Raw genomic sequence first — 20,248 nt, 5'->3', positions numbered from 1 at the left:
ACTGGTTCAACTGTCACTATGCACTCCTCTCTGGTTCTCCCTGCAAACCACACCCTGGCTGTTTCCCTTCCTGAGAGGATACTGAATACAGCTTCACCTACAGCAATGAATGCTCGGAACGACTTCATCTCCACAAGACTGGCCTATGCAGGCGGTGGCCAACCCACTCTTCTATCCAGAAGCCTGTGGCATGCAGATAGGAAGCAGCTGTAACTGGTTCTCTGACCTAGCATCTAGCATGAGGTTTGCATTTCTTACTGTACAGCTGTCCAGTAGGGTTAGGTGTTCTGGGGGCAAAGGAACCTGAGATTCCCGCAGAGGGATTAGAAAGAAGCCCCAAATTCAGCTGGACAAACTCACGAGGTCATTGCCTGCCCCATGCCTCTATTTCCTGCTCTGTAAAACCAAAGGCTTGTAGCATTCAATTTCCATCCTGGGGTTGCCAGCGTCTGAGGAAGACTGACACTTGTGGCTTGGACCAAGAGCCAGTACTTCTCCAGGGCCTTCCTGCCCCCTTTTCTCTGCACACAGCCCCAGGATAAGAGCCCAGGGTGATGTCTCACCTTACCACCAAGCGGGGTTCACGAAGCTTCCACTTCTTGCTTTTACCCAGCTCCCTCTGCTGTCTGACCTCATTCTACACAAACCACTCACAGGCCAGGAGCTGGCAGAGGCTAACAGCCACCTTGGGCTGTGTGTGCACTGTGCTGGCCTCCAGGACGCAATGGTTCTCCTTCCCCCTCGGGAGCACGGGTAAGGGACCCTAGTCACTCAGAGGGCCTTTGTGTGCTCAGTCTGCTCTGCAGCTGCCCTGCTGGGGACAGAAACTCAGGGTCAACTGCTTGTGTAATTCCTTACATCTGAATGTGCAAATACGCCTGAGACAGTCCCATGTCAGAGTTCACCTGAACCCACTCCCTGCGACGCTGCAGATCAGAGTGTTCGAAAGTCATCTGCAAAGCGATGACAGATACGTTAAATGTCTCCGTAAAAGGCTGATAATACAAACCTCCAGCTCATTTTCATCAAAAATTTTAATCAGATCAATGGGAAGGAGCTCTGTGAATCCCTGAAAGAAAAGAAAAATACCCTAAACATCCTTTTTCCTGGAAAAAGAACTTACAAGCTCACTGAGGATAAAGCTTTCACTAAGAACTCACAGCAGAACCGATGCATAACAGTATCAGTGTAACTATAGTTCAGTGAATAACAGCACAGTCACAAGGAGGTTTCGACAATTCTTAGGATCCAGAAAATCTACATATCTAAATTTCTGAAATGCTGTGAAGATGTAGGATATTGCAGGCAGGTGGATCCCAAAAGGCAGCTGACCCAGCAAGTCTTGACACACTCACACACACAGACACCCCCCCACCCCCCACGCTGGTGCCCTGCAAACACATTTAATGTCCTGTGCTGCAGCCTTGGTGGGGGAATGCTAAAGAGGCTGTGTGACCTGGCGTGGGAGAAGCTGGGAGGACAGGGACCAGGCTATGGTTCCCAGGCAATCACCAACCAGTGAAGCGACCCAGGAGAAGACTGTTGCCCGTGTTGGGCCTTATGTGTGGCTAAAGCCTGGTTCCTGCACAGCGTGGGATAGTGGCATGGGTGGGGGCCTAGGCACTGGCTGCCTGGGGCTTCTAACCTACAGGGAGTAGGACTTGAGGGGCTGGGATGTCTGTTTCATGGTTTATGTTCCTGAGGCCCCAAAGCTTTTCAAGAAATCCTTGGACAAGGCATGTCTTAACAGTTGTGGGTTCCGGCAATGGGGATGGTGGGTTCTGGCAATGGGGATCATGGGCACGAGGGGTTGCCCTGGGTCCTCCCCACCCCCAGCAACCAATACTCCTTTAAAGCCGTTTCACTTTCAGTAAGAGTGAACAGCTGATGGATCCCTCAGCTGGAGCTCTGGCCCTCTGGAGAGAGCTGGGCCAGGAGGCAGGTATGACCACTTTCAATGCTTTCATGTGGGAAGTACCAAGCTCCTTCTCAAACATGGGGTGAAGAGGGGCACACAGCGTGTCTGGGGACAAGGGGAAACCTCGAATTGTGAAGATGTGTTTTGCAGGCAGTTGTCTCAAAAGAATTCAGACTGCAAGGTGATGATGCGGAAACAGACAAAGGATAGGGGTCAGCACCGTCCTAGGAAGGGACGGCCATGCCACGTCTGTTCTGCTTGGTCCTTTGATTTCTTGGCACCTGTCACCAAGCCAGACCCATCTTGGGGTCACCAGCTCTAGCTAAAGTCTGTAAAAAGCCCTCCTTGGCAACAGCAAAAAAATTAGATGAGAAGCCAAGTGAAAGAGCCTTTAAAAACAATCAAAAAAGGTGGTGCTCTAGTGGCCCAGCCCTGCGGCCTGTATGCTGTGAGCTCTGACAGCTCCCTCTGCTGTCCCCATTACCACCTTGCCTCACTGCCCCATGCACCCCCAGGGCACGAAGCTCACCTCCAAGAAGGCGTTCATCTGCTTCTGGACCCGATTCACGAACCTCCACTGGATGACCAAGCTGTAGGAGAGAACAGGGCAGGTGTAGCTGTGGATACCACCACCATCACCAGCCTCCCCTCTTGGCTTCCTCTGCTGCCTGTGACAGATAGGGACACACAGCCAAGGGGCTGGGAGGCTACCACTGTGACCCCACAGGCACAACCGTGAGAGAGCTCAAATCTCCCAGAGAGGTAACAAGAATCCTTGCTCTCTACCCCCATCCCAGCCCACCAGGGTTCAGCTGGTCAAAGCTGCTTCCTGGATGGGACACATGGAGAACAGAGGCTATGAATATACAGGGATATGGGTGTCAATGTCACATAGCCACAGACACCGAAACACACACAGAAGTGTGAGAAGGCAAAGGTGTTCTGCCACATGGGATTTCACCCTAGCAGCCAACGAATTTGCAACCCTTATCCGTGAAATGGCTACACAGTGCTACTTAAGTATCAGTATCTGAAGAATGAATCATAAGCTCTCCTTAAATAGCTAGAATTCAGCTAGGCTTTCCCTGAGACAGTGTTTTCTGCACAACAACATTTGTTGAATGGAGATTGCCATGGATTCCATTTAGGGAGCGGCACTGTCCCCTCCTTGGTGACACCAGGCCAAAAGCCTGCAGCACGACCTCAGTGTGGCTACTTCATGCTCTGCCTGCACACTCCCCTTCACCTGGCACCTGTGGGAGGGCAGATCCCAATCACGTTGCTCTCAGGGAAGTGAGCCAAACTCCTGCCTGGATCTTATACCCAGCCCGTTACAGCTGGCAAGCAATGAACTGTAAGGAGTGTGCATGATACACATTGGATTCCTCAGACTTCACCCCTGGTCGCCTGGTGCTGGAGCAGGTTTTTAAAACATCTGATCATGGCCTGCCCATTCTGGACACAATGGTGTCTTGTAGGGTGTCATCTGTCTAGACTGTTCAGATTCAGACAGGTGTGGCAATGCTGCTGGACAGGCAAGAACAGCGAAATCTCAATTCTGGTTGTCAGCTGAACAAGCGTGTAGCTGGGGAATGCAAGAAGCGGCTGTGTCACAGTCCTGCTCTTTGTCAGGGTCTCCAAGTGGAGCCTTTCACACTCTGTTTCTTCCCAATTAGGCAGGATTGGCTTTGCTTTGCACATCACATTAAGTGATGCCAAGACAGCTCTCAGCCAGTTCTCTGAACTCAAGCCCTCTGGCCAGTTTCAACAGGGAAGGACCACTGAGGGGAACCTGGCTGCTGGGAGTGGAGCTCAGGATGTAAACAGGGCGCTCAGGGCACTGCTGTCACCCATGAGGCATGGGCAATGAGGTCCCAGGACTTTGTAGAGCCCGCAGGTCAGCGAGGGCGGCCGGGTGAGCCTCAGAACAACCCTGAAGAACAAGTGAGGGCACTTGTATAAAAATTATGGAAAATGGAATAAAGCCTTCAATTTATTTTGGTGCAAACATTTTTGAAATCCATGCAGTTTTTCTCATAATGTGCATTTTCCATGAACTTTTTTTCTAATGTGTTTCCCAAGGAAGAAAATGTACAGTGGTCATCAGAGAAAGATCTGCCGGTATAAATGCCCTCGGAATATTCACAGGGAGACCTCCAAAAGGCCTCGACTATTTGTTCTTCAATCTGAGGCTGAGATGCTATCAGAATGAGGTGCTATCAGAAGCGCTGCCCTGTACTTTCATGTGAATTCTTCCTGTCTATTCTGTTTTCCTTTCTTTTTATTATGGAAGAGAAGCCAGGATAGTGGCTTCTCATTCTTACCCTGCTGGGTACTGACACTGCGTTCAAGTGCTATAGTGGCTGTAGTTCTGAATTTCAGGGGAGATGCCAATGCAGTCTCAGGGTCTTTGCCTTGTCACTCAGCAAACTGTACCTTTTCTCCACCCTATTCCCTTAGGTGCCACGGTACAGGGCAGATCTACTGTCTTCTGATGATGTGCCCAGAAGTGTACCCTGAGCAAGAATTCAGACAGTGGCGAGCTGAACAAGCATGCAGGAGTCATTCTGGCCTTGGAGGTCATCTGACTCTACCACCCTACTTCACACAAGATAAAGTGCAAATGTGTGCATACGTACTCAATGTATTCCCTTTTGTTTTCATTGGTCACCATTATTTCTGACCCATTGGGCTTCAAATCCACTTGATAGGTCTGCAATGACAAAGATGAGAACAGTCAGCACCTTGAAGTTACTCCTCACACCAAGGGGTAACATCTTGCTATGGAAGATAAGCAGGTATTGTTCAGAAAATGGGTTCTGCCTAGAAGAGAGTATCTGATGAGGTTTCAGACTGGTAACATGCACTCATTCAACAATACTGTCATCAAAGGCTGATTATGTTATAGTTTAATCACTCTTCATACAGTAGCAACAAGGGGGAAGAACAGCTGTCCCTTATCTCCAATTCATTCATCAAGAGGTTACATTTAGCAGAGAAAGGAACAGGACACATCCATGAGTACTCTTGAGACACAGACTGAACTTCCTCTCACGGGAGGGTCATCTGTGACAGCACTGGGGCAAACCCAATTCTGTTTCTGTTAAGGCAGATCTCTCATGTTTGTGCTTAGGAGAATAAATCTGGAAAACAAAAATCAAATCTTGATTCATGGGTTTTCTTTAGAATGTGATAATAAGTGGCTTCTATAAAACTGGTGATTCCTATCTGTGCTGAAAGAAAAGTGTGTTTGAAAGGAGGAAGGTGGGCTGGCATGGTGTTAACAGGTTAAGCTGTTGCCTGTGATACTGATATCCCACATGGGTGCCAGTTCCAATCCCAGGTGCTCCACTTCTCATCCTGCTAACGTGCCTGGGAAAGCAATGAAGGATGGTCAAGTCCTTGAGCCCCTGCACTCAACGTGGGAGATCCAGAAAAAGCTCCTGGCTCTGGCCTGGTCCAGCCCCCACCTCGGCAGATATTTGGGGAGTGAACAAAAGGTTGTAAGATCTTTCTGCCGCTCCCTCTCTTTCTCTGTAACTCTGCTTTCCAAGCAAATACACAAAAAAGTGGGGGGCAGGGAGGAAGGAGCACAGCTTCCCACGTTCTGGGCAGTGGGGAGGGTGAGGGGCACGTGCACTGGCTCCACCCACTCAGGGAGGGTCTTTCTCTTCTGGAGAACCCAACCCAGTGCTCACTCACAGCTTGGCGGAGGTCAGGAACATGGGCGGGCATCCTGCCAAAGCTCTTCTTCCTGGCTCTACAAGTCTATCCTGAGTGTCAAGCACAGTCCAGGCACTGCATTGACATCAAGTGTACAGGATGGGCAAAAGGCAGGCACACTGCTGCCTTCACTGACAGCCATGTGGGATGCACATTGAGGGGGACTGGTAAACACCCCGAAGCGTCGACTTCTGAGTTCAGCTGGGAGCCAGCAGTGAGTTCCTGATGAGCAAACCATGAGCAAAGGCCCTGTGGCAGGAAGGAGAGTGGTGTGCTCAAGGCAGCCAGGGGAGCCTGCTGAGAAGGCAGGGAGGCTGGGTGTGGAGGAGGAGCCAGCAGGGCCAGGCTATGCACAGCCTCTTGGGAGAAATGAAACATTTGAGTCTTGGGCCCGGCGGTGTGACCTAGCAGCTAAAGTCCTCGCCTTGAACGCACTGGGATTCCATATGGGCGCCGATTCTAATCCCAGCAGCCCCACTTCCCAGCCAGCTCCCTGCTTGTGGCCTGGGAAAGCAGTTGAGGACGGCCCAAGGACTTGGGACCTTGCACCTGCATGGGAGACCTGGAAGAAGTTCCTGGTTCCTGGCTTCGGATTGGCGCAGCACTGGCCGTTGCAGTCACTTGGGGAGTGAACCATCAGACAGAGGATCTTCCTCTCTGTCTCTTCTCCTCTCTGTATATCTGACTTTGTAATAAAAATAAATAAATCTTAAAAAAAAAAAAGAAACATTTGAGTCTTTACCTTAAGGGTGTGGGAAGCCCCTGAAGGTGTTTAGCACAGAAATAACATCATCATTTTAACATCTGGAAGGCCACCCTGTAACCATAGGTTAACATGGACATCAAGAGACCACTTAAGGGGCCAGAAGAGAAGTTGACGGCAGTTCAGACTCGGGGGTCCAAGAAGAGCAAGGATTTGGAGACTGGGTTTGAGAGTGGAGACCCATCCCCAAGAGCTGAATGTTCTCTGATTTCCCTGCCAACTAGGAGAGCTCTTGCAGAAGAACCTTACCTTCTCATGGTTGTGCAGGGCTCACCATGTGTCAGCAGATCTACCCAGAGGCAGCCGTGTCCCAGGCATCTGGCGAGGTCTGTGGGCTACACTCACTGAGTAACTTTCATATACTGTCCTGACCACTATGGTTCTTAGCAACAGCCTGCTGCGAAACTCACATGTTTTGAGCTGGGTTTCATTTACTAAGTGGCAAGAGTCACATTTCGCTGAAACTGAAGAAGGGCTCCCCCACAAACTGCCTCTTTGCCTTTGGCACTGCCAGCAGCCAGGGGACTGTGTAGCTGCCACTGTGGGTTCCTGCAAGGGGAGACACAGGGACTCTCTGCAAGCATAGGATACATACACAAGGCTGATGATTCTAAGTCTACCTTGGTTTTTGCTACCTGCTTCAAGGCCACGGAGGTGCGGCGTGACAGCTGGAATGTCCCAGGGTCAGAGGTCACCCTGAGGATACCGCCCAAAGCAGAAGCATCACTACAGAACACAACTGAATCGTGGCTTCAGACATAAGACAAGCACATCCTGGGGCAGGGGATTATGCAAACCCCACGCAAGCAAGTTGATCCTTCCAAAGCACTTTGTACTCTCACTGTGAGCCCAGCCTGGATGGCATTGTGGTGACAAGTTCTGAGCCCTGAAGGCTCATGTCCACAACACAGAACTGGAGAAAAGACTGCAGCCCCTCCATGTCATAGCATGCGCTCACATTGCTGAGGGACAGTCACTGGTTCCTGAGGTCTCTAAATTCTAAGGATAAGGTGGCAATGAAACAGTCACAGGGGGATTTGCTGTGGACCAGAAGGGAGTGCCACCTGATGCTCTAGAGGCCTCTTAGAACATCTACAGGCTGGCAGAGATAGAGTGAGAGAGAGTTAGTTGGCTGAGACTGGACGTGGCTTTCCATACCACACTAAGGTGCTAGCAAGTCCTCAAGTTCCTGCTGTGTGGGTTTCACTGTCCGGTAAAGCTGGGTCTCAGCCTGTGAGGCTGGGCTCCTGGGCCTATGCACACGCACCTGCCCGAAGTTCTCTTCATCTATGCAGAACATGAGGTCCAGTTCGGTGGGGTCATTTTCTAAGATCCACTTCAAAGAGTTGTAGTATTCACTGTCCTACAGGAAAAAAATCCAAGAAAACTAAGTTTCTCTCTCTCACACACACATACATATCTTCCCCCCACCCCTGCCATCCCAGCTTGTTTGACTTCTTGGAACATTTAAGGCCTTTGGACCACACTACTCACGGATAGCATGGGCCTTCATGCCTCCTGTTCCACCCAGTCAACCTGTCATCTTCAGCTGAGGAAATGAACACGCACACAGTCTGGGCAGTGACAGGGGCTTAGGGTGGACATGTGCTCTGTAATGCACAAGGAAGCCGGGGACTCTGCCACCAACCTCCTGCTGCAGGAACTCTCACACACAGACTGACACACTTCCTTCTCTGGGGAGTGAAAATATCATGGGACAATGGGAAGGATGGTGAATGTGCTGGCTAAATACCCAACAGTTTTAACTCTCTACCCCCTTTCCTGTGCTTGCATTACTCTCTCCAAGTTTTTATTTACTCATTTTATCTGAAAGGTAGAGACAGATTCTGAGACAGTGGGAGAGAGCTAGAGATCATGAGAGATGTTCCATCTCTGATTCATTCCCCAAACACCGACAACAGATGGGACTAGAGCAGGCTGATGTGAGGAACTTCAACCCAGGTCTGTCCCAGGGGTGGCAGGGATCCAAGTACTTGCTCCATCGCTTGCTACTTCGTAGGGTGTGTACCAGCAGGAAGTTGGAATTGCTACAGGGGGGACTCAAACCCAGGCACTTTAATATAGAATTTAGGCATTCCAAGATTCTTACTTACTGTGCCCAACACCAATCTCCTGTCATTTTAATTTAAGCCACAAAGGGAGGCTGCTGGGATTCTGTAACCCAGAGTAGCAGACCCAAGGTCTGCAATGCCTCTCTTGCTGGCCAGGCCTCAGGTTTCCACTGTTGGGGAGATGACAGGCTCTAACAAGGCCAATGATAACACACTCTTAGAACAGCAATTCACAAACTAGTGTATGGCACAGTGGGTTAAGCCAGTGCCCGTGACATTGGTAACCCATATGGGCAACAGTTTGAATTCCAACTGCTTTGCTTCTGATCCAGCTTCCTGCTAATGGCTTGGGAGACCAGTGGGAAATGTCCCACTAGTTGGTCCTCCTGGCTTTGACCTGGCTCGGCACTGGCTGTTATGGCCATTTAGGGAGAGACCAGTGGATGGAAGATCTCTGTCTCCTTTCTCTGTCCATCAAATAATATTATTTAAAATTTAGCTTTCTGGTCCCAGCGTGATAGCGTAGTGGTTAAAGTCCTTGTCTTGAACGTGCCAGGATCCCATACAAGCACTGGTTCTAATCCTGGCAGCCTTGCTTCCCATCCAGCTCCCTGCCTGTGGCCTGGGAAAGCAGTCGAGGACGGCCCAAAGACTTAGGACCCTGCACCCATGTGGGATTCCTGGAAGAAGCTCCTGGCTTCGGATTGGCTCAGCTCCAGCCATTGCAGCAGTTTGAGGAGTGAACCATCAGACAGAAGATCTTCCTCTCTGTCTTTCCTCTGCATACCCGCCTTTCCAATAAAAATAAATAAATCTTAAGAAAAAAATTTAGCTTTCTTTGCAGTAAAATTAGACTTCATGGAAAATCCTCACCTCTTATCTTCTTAACCACACAGCTGTGAAAGCACCTAAGGGGAAGCTGAATGGAAGATGGAGAGTGGGGCTACAAAGTGGATGAGGGGGCTTTCTGAGAGAAATGGATTCAAAGATAACTCCATTTGTGGCACAACTATGAAGCGTAGGCATACAAGGAGTCTTTGAAAAGTTTATTGAAAATGTGTACCATTAAAAAATCCTGTTTGGATTTTAGATACAGTTAGGCTTTACTTCCGTTTATCCACAGACCTTCCCAAGTACCCTAGTATATCCACATGGCCAGGCCGGGGCAGCCAGCAGAGGGGCTCAGGGCACTGCTAGTCTTGGCTCCTTCCTTCCAAGATCCAGGCAGAGCCATCTGGTGAATACTGGCTCATGCCTGGGACATGGCTCAAAAACCCACCTCCACAGGACACAGCAGGTACCCCAGCATGGCCTCTGGCATACAGGCAAGAAAGGAGAACCTACAAATACCCCAGAGGACAGAGGGACTTTTTGAGGCCCAGAGCATGCACTAGTATTGCCAGGGGAGCAGCTGATGGGCTATGGGCAAATTATGAGAAAAACACAAGCAGAAATGTGTTTTGCGGGGGGTGGGTGGGCAAACTGCAAACTGTGAAATGATTGGCTGAGGCCAGATTCACAAACTTCATGTGGCGTGAATGCTGCAGCACCTGCAGTGAGCAGCCAAGAAGCTCACTCTGACACTCCTATGCTGCCGTGTGCCCTGGTGTTTTAGGTCTGAGAAGCCTTTATTTCTGCCTTTCTTACATGGCTGGGAAATGGAGAACAGTGGCGGAACCTCTCACCACTCAATGCTAGCAGTTTTAGGTGGAAAATACAGCTCTGCATGAGGCCAGATGCCCCATGTGCTTCACTGTTCATCTGGCCCGGGTCAGGGGAGGTAACTGAATTTGGGTGCACATGCGTGCGAAGCACTATGGAAGGAAATGTGAACCATGATTTACTTTTTGAGAAAATTCTGGGAGATAAATGATCTTCCCAATTAAAGGCTCCCCCACTGTCCTCCCTGTGTGACAGCTCCCAAGAGTGGCTGTGACAAGCTCATGGTCTCTAGAGATTTTCCTTGCCAGGGCACAGGAGGCACTGTGGCCAGGGTGAGGACAGCAGGTACTTACCACAGATTCCATGTCATTCAGGGTTATCTGCTTCCCCAGCATCATCTTGTAAAATGGGCGAATGAAGAAACCTACAACATGGCAAAAGCTAGATTAAGTTTCAGGACTTTGATAAGGATACATGTCAGAGTACCCGTTTTCAGTCTGAGTACAAAATCCAGTGCAGATGGAGGAGGGACCATCTAGAAGGATCTGTGCCCAGACACAAATGCCTGGCAAGGAAGGCAGCCTTGGGATAACAGGGAGGGAGCAGCAGAGAGGGCTGCCATGGTCTCTAGGGATAATACGGGAGCTTCAAGGTTAAAGAGAAATCTGCACTGCCAAAAGGGAACAGGGACCAGGGAGAGAAAGAGGGCGGCTGGCCTGAGGAGATGGACCAGGTGTTTCAGGGCTGGCTGGCCAGACAGGAAGTGCTGTGGGTTGAGCAGGGCAGGTGGAGGCTGCTCCCTGAGGGCAGCGCAAGCTGCTGAAAAGCCAGATGCATTGTCCCGGGTGGGGTGGGGCCAGGCAGTGAACATGACGCTAGCAGCACACAGGTGGCCCTGCAGGATCCCCTTCCCCACTTCACGGAGCCAGGGTTGCATCACACACCGTCCCTGGGGTGTCAGTCTGAAGCTTTGGCTCCCTCCTCTCGGGCCCCAGGCCACTGCAGGGAAGGCCGACTTGCCCTGCTGAGTGAGCTGGCTGCAGATCCCAACACACTTCAGTGTTTGGAGGAGGAAGAAGAGGAGGACGCCCATGTGACTAAGGCGATGGGCACACATGGCAGGAACTGCAGACCCATGCATCTCACCTGGCAGCTTCTGACATGCTGTTACCTCTTTTTGCAGGGCACCCAGTAGCAGCCTCTCATACCTTACACTGGCACTAGCTGCCCCTCACTCGCCTTCCTCGGAGCCTTGGTGCTGGGCCAGTTTCCATTCTCCTGGACCAAAACCAGCCCCTGGAACCTGAGCTGTCACCACACCTCCTACTCTGGCCAGCAGCCACAGCAGTCCCCAGACTGTGCTGTGTGTGGCTGTCTGGACACTGTCATGGAGACTCCTGTGCTTCTGCTCTCCTCGCCTCCCTCCCACAAAGTTAAGTTTGCTGGGCAGGGGTTTGTCTCACACTCCCCTAGTAACCTGCAGCAGCTAACAGCGTCTCCCCACTGGGCAGAAAGTGAGTACACTGATTGGTCTTCTAAGGGAAAGAAGCAGATTTTAAGGGGGAGAAGGCAGATTTGAACAGGTGTAGCTAACAGGGTGTGAGCCCACAGTTGCAAACTAAAATACATCCATACCTTACACACACATGAAGATTCACACAACACCCGGATTCATACTACACACACAGACACACACACACACACACACACACACACACACACACACACACACACACACACACAGAGGGAAAAGTACCTCTGACCGGAGCAAAACAGAACAATACTGTACTGCACTAAAGCGAACCAGAGGGCTTTTTTTTCTTAAAACCTGTGATATGACAGATGAAATATCTACTGCAGAATCACGTTATTATCTAAGTTACATGAGGACTTAGTGACTCACCATCCAAGAGTTTCCCGTGAAACACAGCCAGACCAGCAACTCTTCCAATGAAAGTGAAGTAGGACAAGTGATCTTCATTACAGAGCCCAGAGTTCGGGTTGATCTGAAGCGTGTAGTTGTCCCTTTAGGAGAGGGAGAAAGAAGATAAGCCCAATAGCACTTTCAGAAAACAAACTCAAGTGTGCCACCTGCAAACTTTCTGTAACTAACGGGACAAAGTATAAGCTAGAGAAGGCGACCTCATATTGCCAGCTCTACTCCATGACCAGCCATCGAGGCTTCCCAAGCCTCATCCATATGCCCTACAGAATAAGCTGAACCTTAGAAAATCACTGTTTAACTTCTTAGGATGTCCATTGGGGTCAGTTTCAAGTGGTTTAGCCAAGGATCTTGGGAAGACAAGACACATGTAATAACAGTTGTCTCTAGAATGAAAGGAAGTTGATTCCTTTGGCAGCTGAGGGATGAGACTGTCCCTGTCTTGGTCTCTGATCACCACTCTTGCCTTGGAAAGGCCTCAGGGATGCTGGGAGCAGGATGCAGTTGCCCATAATGCAAACCTCGCACTGTCAGGGCACCTCAGTGGTCTTCCTTTGGTCTGCTGATCATGAGGCTCTAGGGATTTCAGACTTGGCTCTGTGGACAGGTTTCTGCAGGGGCAACTTTGGGAAGGTGAGCGTGGGTAGCCGGAGCTTGCATCTCCCCTACTTTAACAAAGTGGCTTTCTCATAGTGAGAACTCAATAACAACCACCACTGTACTGGACCATTCTTAGCTAGAGCAACCAAAACCATGTTTGGAAGCTGCCTTTCATCTCAGCTCCCAGACTGGTGCTAAGTGGGAGACAGAACAGCCCAAATCCCTTCTGAGTGCAGCAATGCTAAATGGTTTTTCAGCAATGCCAACAAGTATTCTACTGGACTTCAGGTACAGCCTTAAGCCTTGCAGGATCCACAGCATGGGGAAGAAACATTTGGTCATCTTCAATGATTGGCAAGTGGAAAAGGTGAGTGCACCTGTTTCAGTTTCCACACCGGTGATGGTGAGGCTGGTTCATCCCTTCCAGCAACGAGGGAGGACTCTGTGTGTGCTCAGACAGGGCCCTCCCAACTGCCTTCCAGGAGCTGGACTGCAGAGACCACTGTTGTTCCTAAAAGGTCTTGCACAAATTCTCCTCTCGAATGCTTGTGATGTTACAAAGAGAAATTACCTCCTGTTCCTTACTACCAATTGCCCAGCACATACACAATTTTAATTTCATAAACTCAACAGATACACCAGTCAGAACCTGTTCTAGGAGTGGAGGTCAGGAGGGACAGATGAGCGCTCAGTCCTCCTTGGAACTTGAATTCATTCTGATAGCACCCTACGTACTTACGTGGCTGAGTACTCAAAGAGACCATAGTAGGGGTTGAACATCTCTTTGGACAGCAGGAAGAACCACTCTCGGGCCACACCTCCATAGTCCAGCCCTTTCTCGGATTCGAATTCTATCCACAGTCTTGCTTTCAGGACATCTGGCCTCTTCACCGACATGATTCTCCTGTAGGATTCTTCGAATATGTTATTTCTGTGAAGCTTCATTTCAAACCTGTTGGGAATATCAGCCTACACACAGGAGAAGACAAGCCATTACCACTGTGCAAAGAGACTCAACACACTTTCTCAAAATGATGAGAGTGTGGCAGCCTCTGCAAGGCCCAACTGAGACCCTCTCCTTTCTGGGGCTTTCCCTGCATGCTCATGTATGCTGCGTTTGAAATGGACCATGGAGCAGCCAGCAACAGGTGCTGCAGAAAACCATCCAAGCAACCTTTCAGTCACCTACTCTACCCACTGGTACCTGAGGCAGGAATACTGTCTGACAGTGCCTGTGAACTCTACAGTGTCATTACTCAGCACTACCTGGCCTTCACAATGCAAGGTGTTACTGGGAAATGCCAGCAGCTTTGCATCACCAATATTATTTAAATTATACCTTTTGCTTTATGAAAAAAAATGAAGTTATTTTCTTGTCACTCATGGGCTTTTCCAGATTTCCTGATCGGGGTCCTAAGTTTTCTTTCTATCCCATAAAAATCACCCCTCTCTTAAATGTGTTGCCTAAGAAATCATGAGTAATTTGCCATATAATTTCACTTCTCTTAAGAAGAAAAGTCAGGTTTGAGACAGGGTGGATCAAAGGGCAGCAAAGGAAGGATAGCAGCATGGTTAGTTTACACAGAATTATAAAGATGGGTTTTTCTGTTGGAGTAGCTTTGGGAACTCACAATTAACTAAGACAACAGTTTCTAGGAAACTTGATCACTTACCGGCTTCTTTAATTTCTTCCTAAAATAGTCGTATTTCTGTTTAAACTCTCTGGAGTAAGGAACAGCCTAGAAAGACAAGTTAATAAATACAGGTAATGCAAACAATACACTGGGAATCTCCTGCAGATGAGCCACCATTTAGAGAACATACTAAATCCTGAACCTTAACAACCCTCTTTCCATATTATCTGTGGAAACTTTACATGTCTGCAAAGCACATGAGCCTATGCAGAACTGGCAGTGGCTACTGCTCCCCGGCCAACTCTGTGGCCACTGACAGAATGAAGTGGTCACCGAGGGCCACGCGACCCAAGCTGAACATTTTTCCCACATGACTTCTATCAGACACAAAACCCACACAGAAGGGACGTTTTCAAAAGTTAATAGAAATGAATAATGACTTCAACATTTGCTCCACCCAAGTGTATTCATCCTCTAACTGGATTGTTCACAGCCTGTCTGAAGCACCCCTTACATGTATTTTCCCTGCAGTTCAGGGGACCTATGCTGGGCACTGCGGGCACCCAGCTATGCTGCAGGGACCTGAAGGGACAACAAGAAGAAGCAAGGCAGCTAGTCAACAGGGCCCGGGTCAGGAGTCCACAACCAGATGGACAGGTGACATTCCGTAGCAGTTCTCAACTGAAGAGTCAGAAGATCTGCCTGCACTGTTTGGCACTCTTGGGAGAATATGTCTTTAGCCCTCCATGGCCTAGCCAAGAAACAGAGAGCCACAGGGCAGGCTCAGCAACTGGGGTGTTTCTAATGATCTAGAAGTTCTCTCCCGGCATTCCTCCTTTATACTCCGATAATCACCAACTTCCAACACAAACCACTCATCTAACAGGAAATGATCGCGTGTGTGCTCTGCTCTGCAGTCTTGAGAACAGACAACATATGCTGCCTATAGTCTTTGGAAATCTGCTCTCCCCTTGATTCTCCACCAAGCCCCAGGTGCAACTGCATGTTCTGTTTGTTTCAGGCAATGTTTAGCTGAAACACATGAAAGCCAGCGATTCTGTCAGCACTTGGACCATTACCACAATCGTGAATGGGTTACAAGGTTGTGACAGAGGCTAGTGAAGGCATCATGGTTTGGACTCTACCAACTTGTCACACCCCCAAACAGAGTAAAATCTTCCCACGAGTTAATCAGTATCCCCTGTGGTGGGCTGCACCTGCAGATTCACCTGGATGCTCCAAGAGCCCTCACTTTGCAGAAGGCGTTTTCAGTGCCAGTGAAATAAGGCTGCATTAAGCAAGAGGGTTTCCCTGGAGCTGATACACAGTGGTTGGTGTGGAAAGGACAGAATGACACAGAGTACCTGAGGGTTTTTGTGGAGGGAGGTTGGGGCTGAGAAGGTGGCTGTGAGCAGGGAACACCCTGTGGCAGAACACTGAACCATAGGTCCTGAGGAGGAGGGGCAGTGGGCTACACTTCAGTCAAGGCAGATGACTGGCGACAGAAATGTCTGAAAGCTCTCAAAATGATTGTGTTAATGCATGTCTGCTTAAACACAGCACTGCTTCTCAGGTCTGCCTTTGTCTAATGACGTGGAGGGGACAATATTATTCTAATAACAAACTGTGACTAAGTACGAGGAAGCTGCCGTGTGGTTCTGAAACTGTAAAGAGTAAAACATAGGTCCCCATTTTAATTCAGATGTTATTCATCACTTTGCATAGGCAACTGCATCTAAGCAGCTGAACTCATACAGCAAACCCTGCACATAGCTAAAAGGATGTCATTATCGAAGCACAATTGCTTTGTAGCACCTCCTAAGCTTTAAAATTCAAAAACTGTTTTCAGGGCAGGTGCTTGGTCGAGGGGTTAAGACACGACAGCCCAGTTCAGAGCACCTGCATATTTGTGGCTTATTTCCAGCTCCTGACTCTAGCTTCCTATCAATGGACACCCTGGAAAGCAGTGGTGGCAGTGGCTCAAGTTGTTGGATGCCTGGCTGTCACTCACGGGAAAGGTTTGGCTTCCGTGCCCACTATGGGCCATTCTACACATCTGGGGAGTAAATGACTAGATGGCAACTCTTTCTCTCTGTCTCGTGAAAAAGCTAATAAGTAACAAACATAATTTGAATGGCCTCAGATTCAAGCCATGACAAGAGTATTTTTACATGCATCAATTGCCTTGCTAGCACACTCGCTATGACACTCTTTCACTCTTTATTCCTCTGGGCTTCTGTGCAGTCTGCTCACAGCGGTAGATTTCTGTGCTAGCCCCTTGCCTTCCATGACCACTCTTTCTCTCACTCTGCTGGGGTGACAGTGAAGTCTCCCTCCTCTTTCCAGATGCCGTGTGCTGGAGGACTTAGAGGTCCAAACTGACTCCTTTCCTGCTCAGCATAGATGAGGGGTATGATGAAAAAGCAGGTTAGTAGAGTTACAAAGGTTCCTAACTCAGCTCCCAGGATAAGGGAAAATATTACAGCAACTTCTACGAGCTTCTAAGGCTGGAAGACATTGAAATTTATCAGCATGCATGTACTACCTTTGGTTTGGGGAAATGACAAAACTCTTCAAATACAGGACTTCGTACTCAGCTCCAGTCACACCACAGAACCAGCAGAAATGCATGTTCAGACCCAACCAAAATCACAGACCGGAGTGAGAACTTAGGAATACTGACCGGACCAGTAATGGCTGGATTCTGCAGTCTCGGGTCTTCCCACTGAGTGATTTTGCTATCTGAAAATGGTAAAGAAAATAAAAAGCGGCACATTAGTTCAAATCCTTTCTATGTGAAGAATGTGTTAGAAACAAGTATTTTCTGAATCCTTTAAATGCTGTCCAGTTCCCCACTCAGCCCCCAAAGACAGAAATGAAGCATTTCCGGGTTAGAAGGTGACCTGTGCTCTATACAGTAACCCCCACCCCACATACTATTCAGTCACAAATGCAAATCTAAAGGAAAAACATCTATTCACACTGTTTCTGGCAAGCAATCTGCTGCAACCTTGATTATAAATCCCTGTTCTTTCAAGGATTTATAACTTGATCTTGATACTCAATTAAGAAAAGGGGGTGGGGGCTTAAAAAAACACATTTTTTTTTCTCATTTCAAATACTCCTTTTTGCTTATGGTGTTGAAAAAAATTTCTCAATTAAGAATCCTACAGTGAACAAGTAAATCATTCATACACATATCGCTCAGACACACACACACACCCCAAAGCAGTTAAGACAGACTGAACAAATAAGAAGTGGATACAACAGGTGACTATTTAGGAGAAAAGCCTCCCTGTGTGCCAGGTCGCCTCCCCTCTGAATGAGTCAACATGAACGAGGCTGCTAAGAGCTACCCATGCGGCTACTTGCACAGGCCCAGAACTGCCGTCCCATACCACCCAAGATGTGCAACTGCTATCAACTAACAAAGACCATGGACCCATGTACACAGCGGTGTGGGGGAGGGGTACAGTTACATGAATGACATCAAGATGGCAGATGGTGGGAGAACAGAGTTTTAGGAACTCTGAGTGGGATGAGGTTAAAAAAGAAAAAGAAAACATTCTGATTATTTCCTATGTATCAGAGGTGAGGTGGCAAGCATAACCAATGGATTCCATTTCCAGGGCCATATCAAGAATTTTAAAAGGCCCATTATTATTTTAATGAAAACAGTTAAAAAAAGTGACCATCAAAGCATCGGATGGTTTCAGGATCCTGATTTTGCTTTTATGTTGGCAGGAAGTATACACGCAGTCTCAACTATCTGGAGAGTCTTGGTGGAAGTAAAAGGTATTTTGGGTTATCCTTCACACTGATAACAGAAGGCTTTGGAAAGTTAAAGTTGCTAGATGGAAACTTTAACTTGTGATGAAAAATGAAAGAAAACCAAATGCAGAAGACAGAACACAAAGTGAAAACTGCCTTAACATCCCAATCTGGGCTACAACCAGCTTGGCCAGGTAATGCCAGCAGAGCACAAAGGAGCTGCTTGTGGCTCACCGGGAGCCCCTAGTCCTGACTGAATGTGAGCTTCCAGCTCCGCCCTTGACACCTGAGTCTCCAAAAGAAGTCCAGCTGCACTGTACCAACAGTGAGTCTGCTGGTGCCCACATCATGGGGGGGGGGTGGGGCGCGTCCACATGATTTCAACACCCCAGCAGTTTGGAAAGCCTGTCAATGATCCGACCTGGAGTGGGGCCACACACCTCCATAGTAGGGGTTAGTGAACTGCCTCTGTTTCTCTCCCTGACCAGCCCCCTGCCAGAACACTCCTCTCTCTTGTCTACTCTTTAATCTTCCCTGGCTTTGATCTCATGCATCCCTGCCCAAGACCTTCTCTAAAGTTTTGCTAAAAGACCACTCGCAAGTCTGGGGAAGGCCTGCTGGCAAGGGCCAAAGCAAGGTTTCACAGGATCACTGGGGTTACATTTTCTGTTCTAACTTTGCCTGTAGGATACCTGGGATTTAACCACTCAGCTGCTGGGTACATGAGTTCTTTAGGGAGAATGACATCACTGCTAGCAGAGCTGGAATTAGCACCCGGGCTTCCCCGCCAGGTCTGAGTCAAGGGCCACTCAAGGAACACCAAAAGCACATGATCCAAGGGCTCCAAGAGGAGGCAGTTCCTGAAACAGAATCTTTATGACTGAATACTGTTAATCCTAAAAATGCCAGCTTATCAAGGAGAATTCATGAGCTGAAAAAAAAATCACTAACTAATCTAATTATTAAAAACATTAAAAACACAAGTGCATGCTTATCTGTAATTAGGCAAGTAGTACCATCTCCCAGCTGGGCAGGAAAAGGAACTCATGCTTGAACAACCTACTAGGTGGCTGACCACTCTGGTGGCTAAGAGGCACACGTAGGCAAATCTAGGTTCCTGTCCCTCAGGCATTATGACAGCAAAATTAGATGCTGAATTTTGCTAGAAAAGTTGTTCAAGTAAAGAAACCCTTTGGAGAGCACCTGTTGGGCAGATAGAGTCTCATCAAAATACAGACACTCTGCACTTTGCATGGACGGCACTTTGGGGAAAAGTAAGTGAATGAAATTGCTGTGTTGCTGTGTACTCCTTTGCTGCTTTCTGCTGAATAAATCTTGGCAGATGATGGAAAATGAGAAGAAACATCATGGACAGTTAATAGACTTCTCATCAACAGATTTCTGTATTAAAAAATATTTTCTAGCCATCCAATTTGTTACATATTTGGGAGCCTTTCAGTATCCTCTCTCAGTGAATGACCCTATCATTTGAGTGCAGACCAAGCTGACCCTGTACACAGCCTGGACCACATCACTCAAGTCCTGGGCGCCTGCAGCTCTTGGTCACAGGAGCCAGAACACCCAACACGAGTGAACCAATCCACAGTGAAGACCAGCTGCCCTCTTCCACCTCCACTCCCTGGGGAGCAAGAGTGGGATCAGCTAGGGGGCTGGAGAGTTGCTGCTGCTCCAGGAAACATCCCTACTTTCTGATCAAGGATGACAACTTTTTGTGATCTTCTCCACCAAGTCTCAATGAAACCATGTCACATGACCAGCTACTGAGCATCTACTCACTACCACCCTAGGCCTATGCATGCCCCTTGTCTGTCGCTGCTGTTGCTATTTCCAATGTACACCACCTTTACAGTAGTGCTTTTGTTGGCTCCTTGAAAAACATTCAGAGCTTTCTCAAAGTTCTTTTCATGTTCACCTAAGCATCAGACCATCATCACCAGTCATGACAACAGATAAGGCCATGTGAAAACTCCATTAAAAAAAAAACAGATCAACATGAGTCACACTAGTGTTTAAAAATTGAAACTTTTACGTGGAAAAAAGGAGCGTAACATCTCCCACTTTAACACATAGGCAGCATGTTAAGCAAGGAGAAAGATGGGGTTTGCATGCCTACTTTGTGGCACTTATGACACTTTTTTTTTT

General features: G+C 48.4%; 1 protein-coding gene across 1 annotated transcript in view; it reads right to left on the bottom strand.

The window, feature by feature from the left end:
• The window catches only part of NEDD4L (NEDD4 like E3 ubiquitin protein ligase), a 271,487-nt gene that overhangs the window by 5,438 nt on the left and 245,801 nt on the right, over positions 1–20,248 (bottom strand). Inside the window, exons 19-27 of the mRNA XM_040985047.1 lie at positions 16,998–17,056; positions 14,354–14,419; positions 13,420–13,649; positions 12,042–12,163; positions 10,492–10,562; positions 7,672–7,767; positions 4,558–4,631; positions 2,448–2,508; positions 1,010–1,069 (exon numbers count right to left, since the gene is read on the bottom strand). Of these exons, the coding sequence (XP_040840981.1) occupies positions 1,010–1,069; positions 2,448–2,508; positions 4,558–4,631; positions 7,672–7,767; positions 10,492–10,562; positions 12,042–12,163; positions 13,420–13,649; positions 14,354–14,419; positions 16,998–17,056 (839 nt within the window). The remainder of the gene's footprint in view (positions 1–1,009; positions 1,070–2,447; positions 2,509–4,557; positions 4,632–7,671; positions 7,768–10,491; positions 10,563–12,041; positions 12,164–13,419; positions 13,650–14,353; positions 14,420–16,997; positions 17,057–20,248) is intronic.

This window comes from Ochotona curzoniae, unplaced genomic scaffold (assembly GCF_017591425.1).
Source record: "Ochotona curzoniae isolate NIBS_2020 unplaced genomic scaffold, NIBS_Ocur_1.0 contig_43, whole genome shotgun sequence".
Lineage (NCBI taxonomy): Eukaryota > Metazoa > Chordata > Mammalia > Lagomorpha > Ochotonidae > Ochotona > Ochotona curzoniae.
The sequence above is the reverse complement of the archived record's forward strand: the minus strand, read 5'-3'. Positions and strand labels throughout refer to the sequence as shown.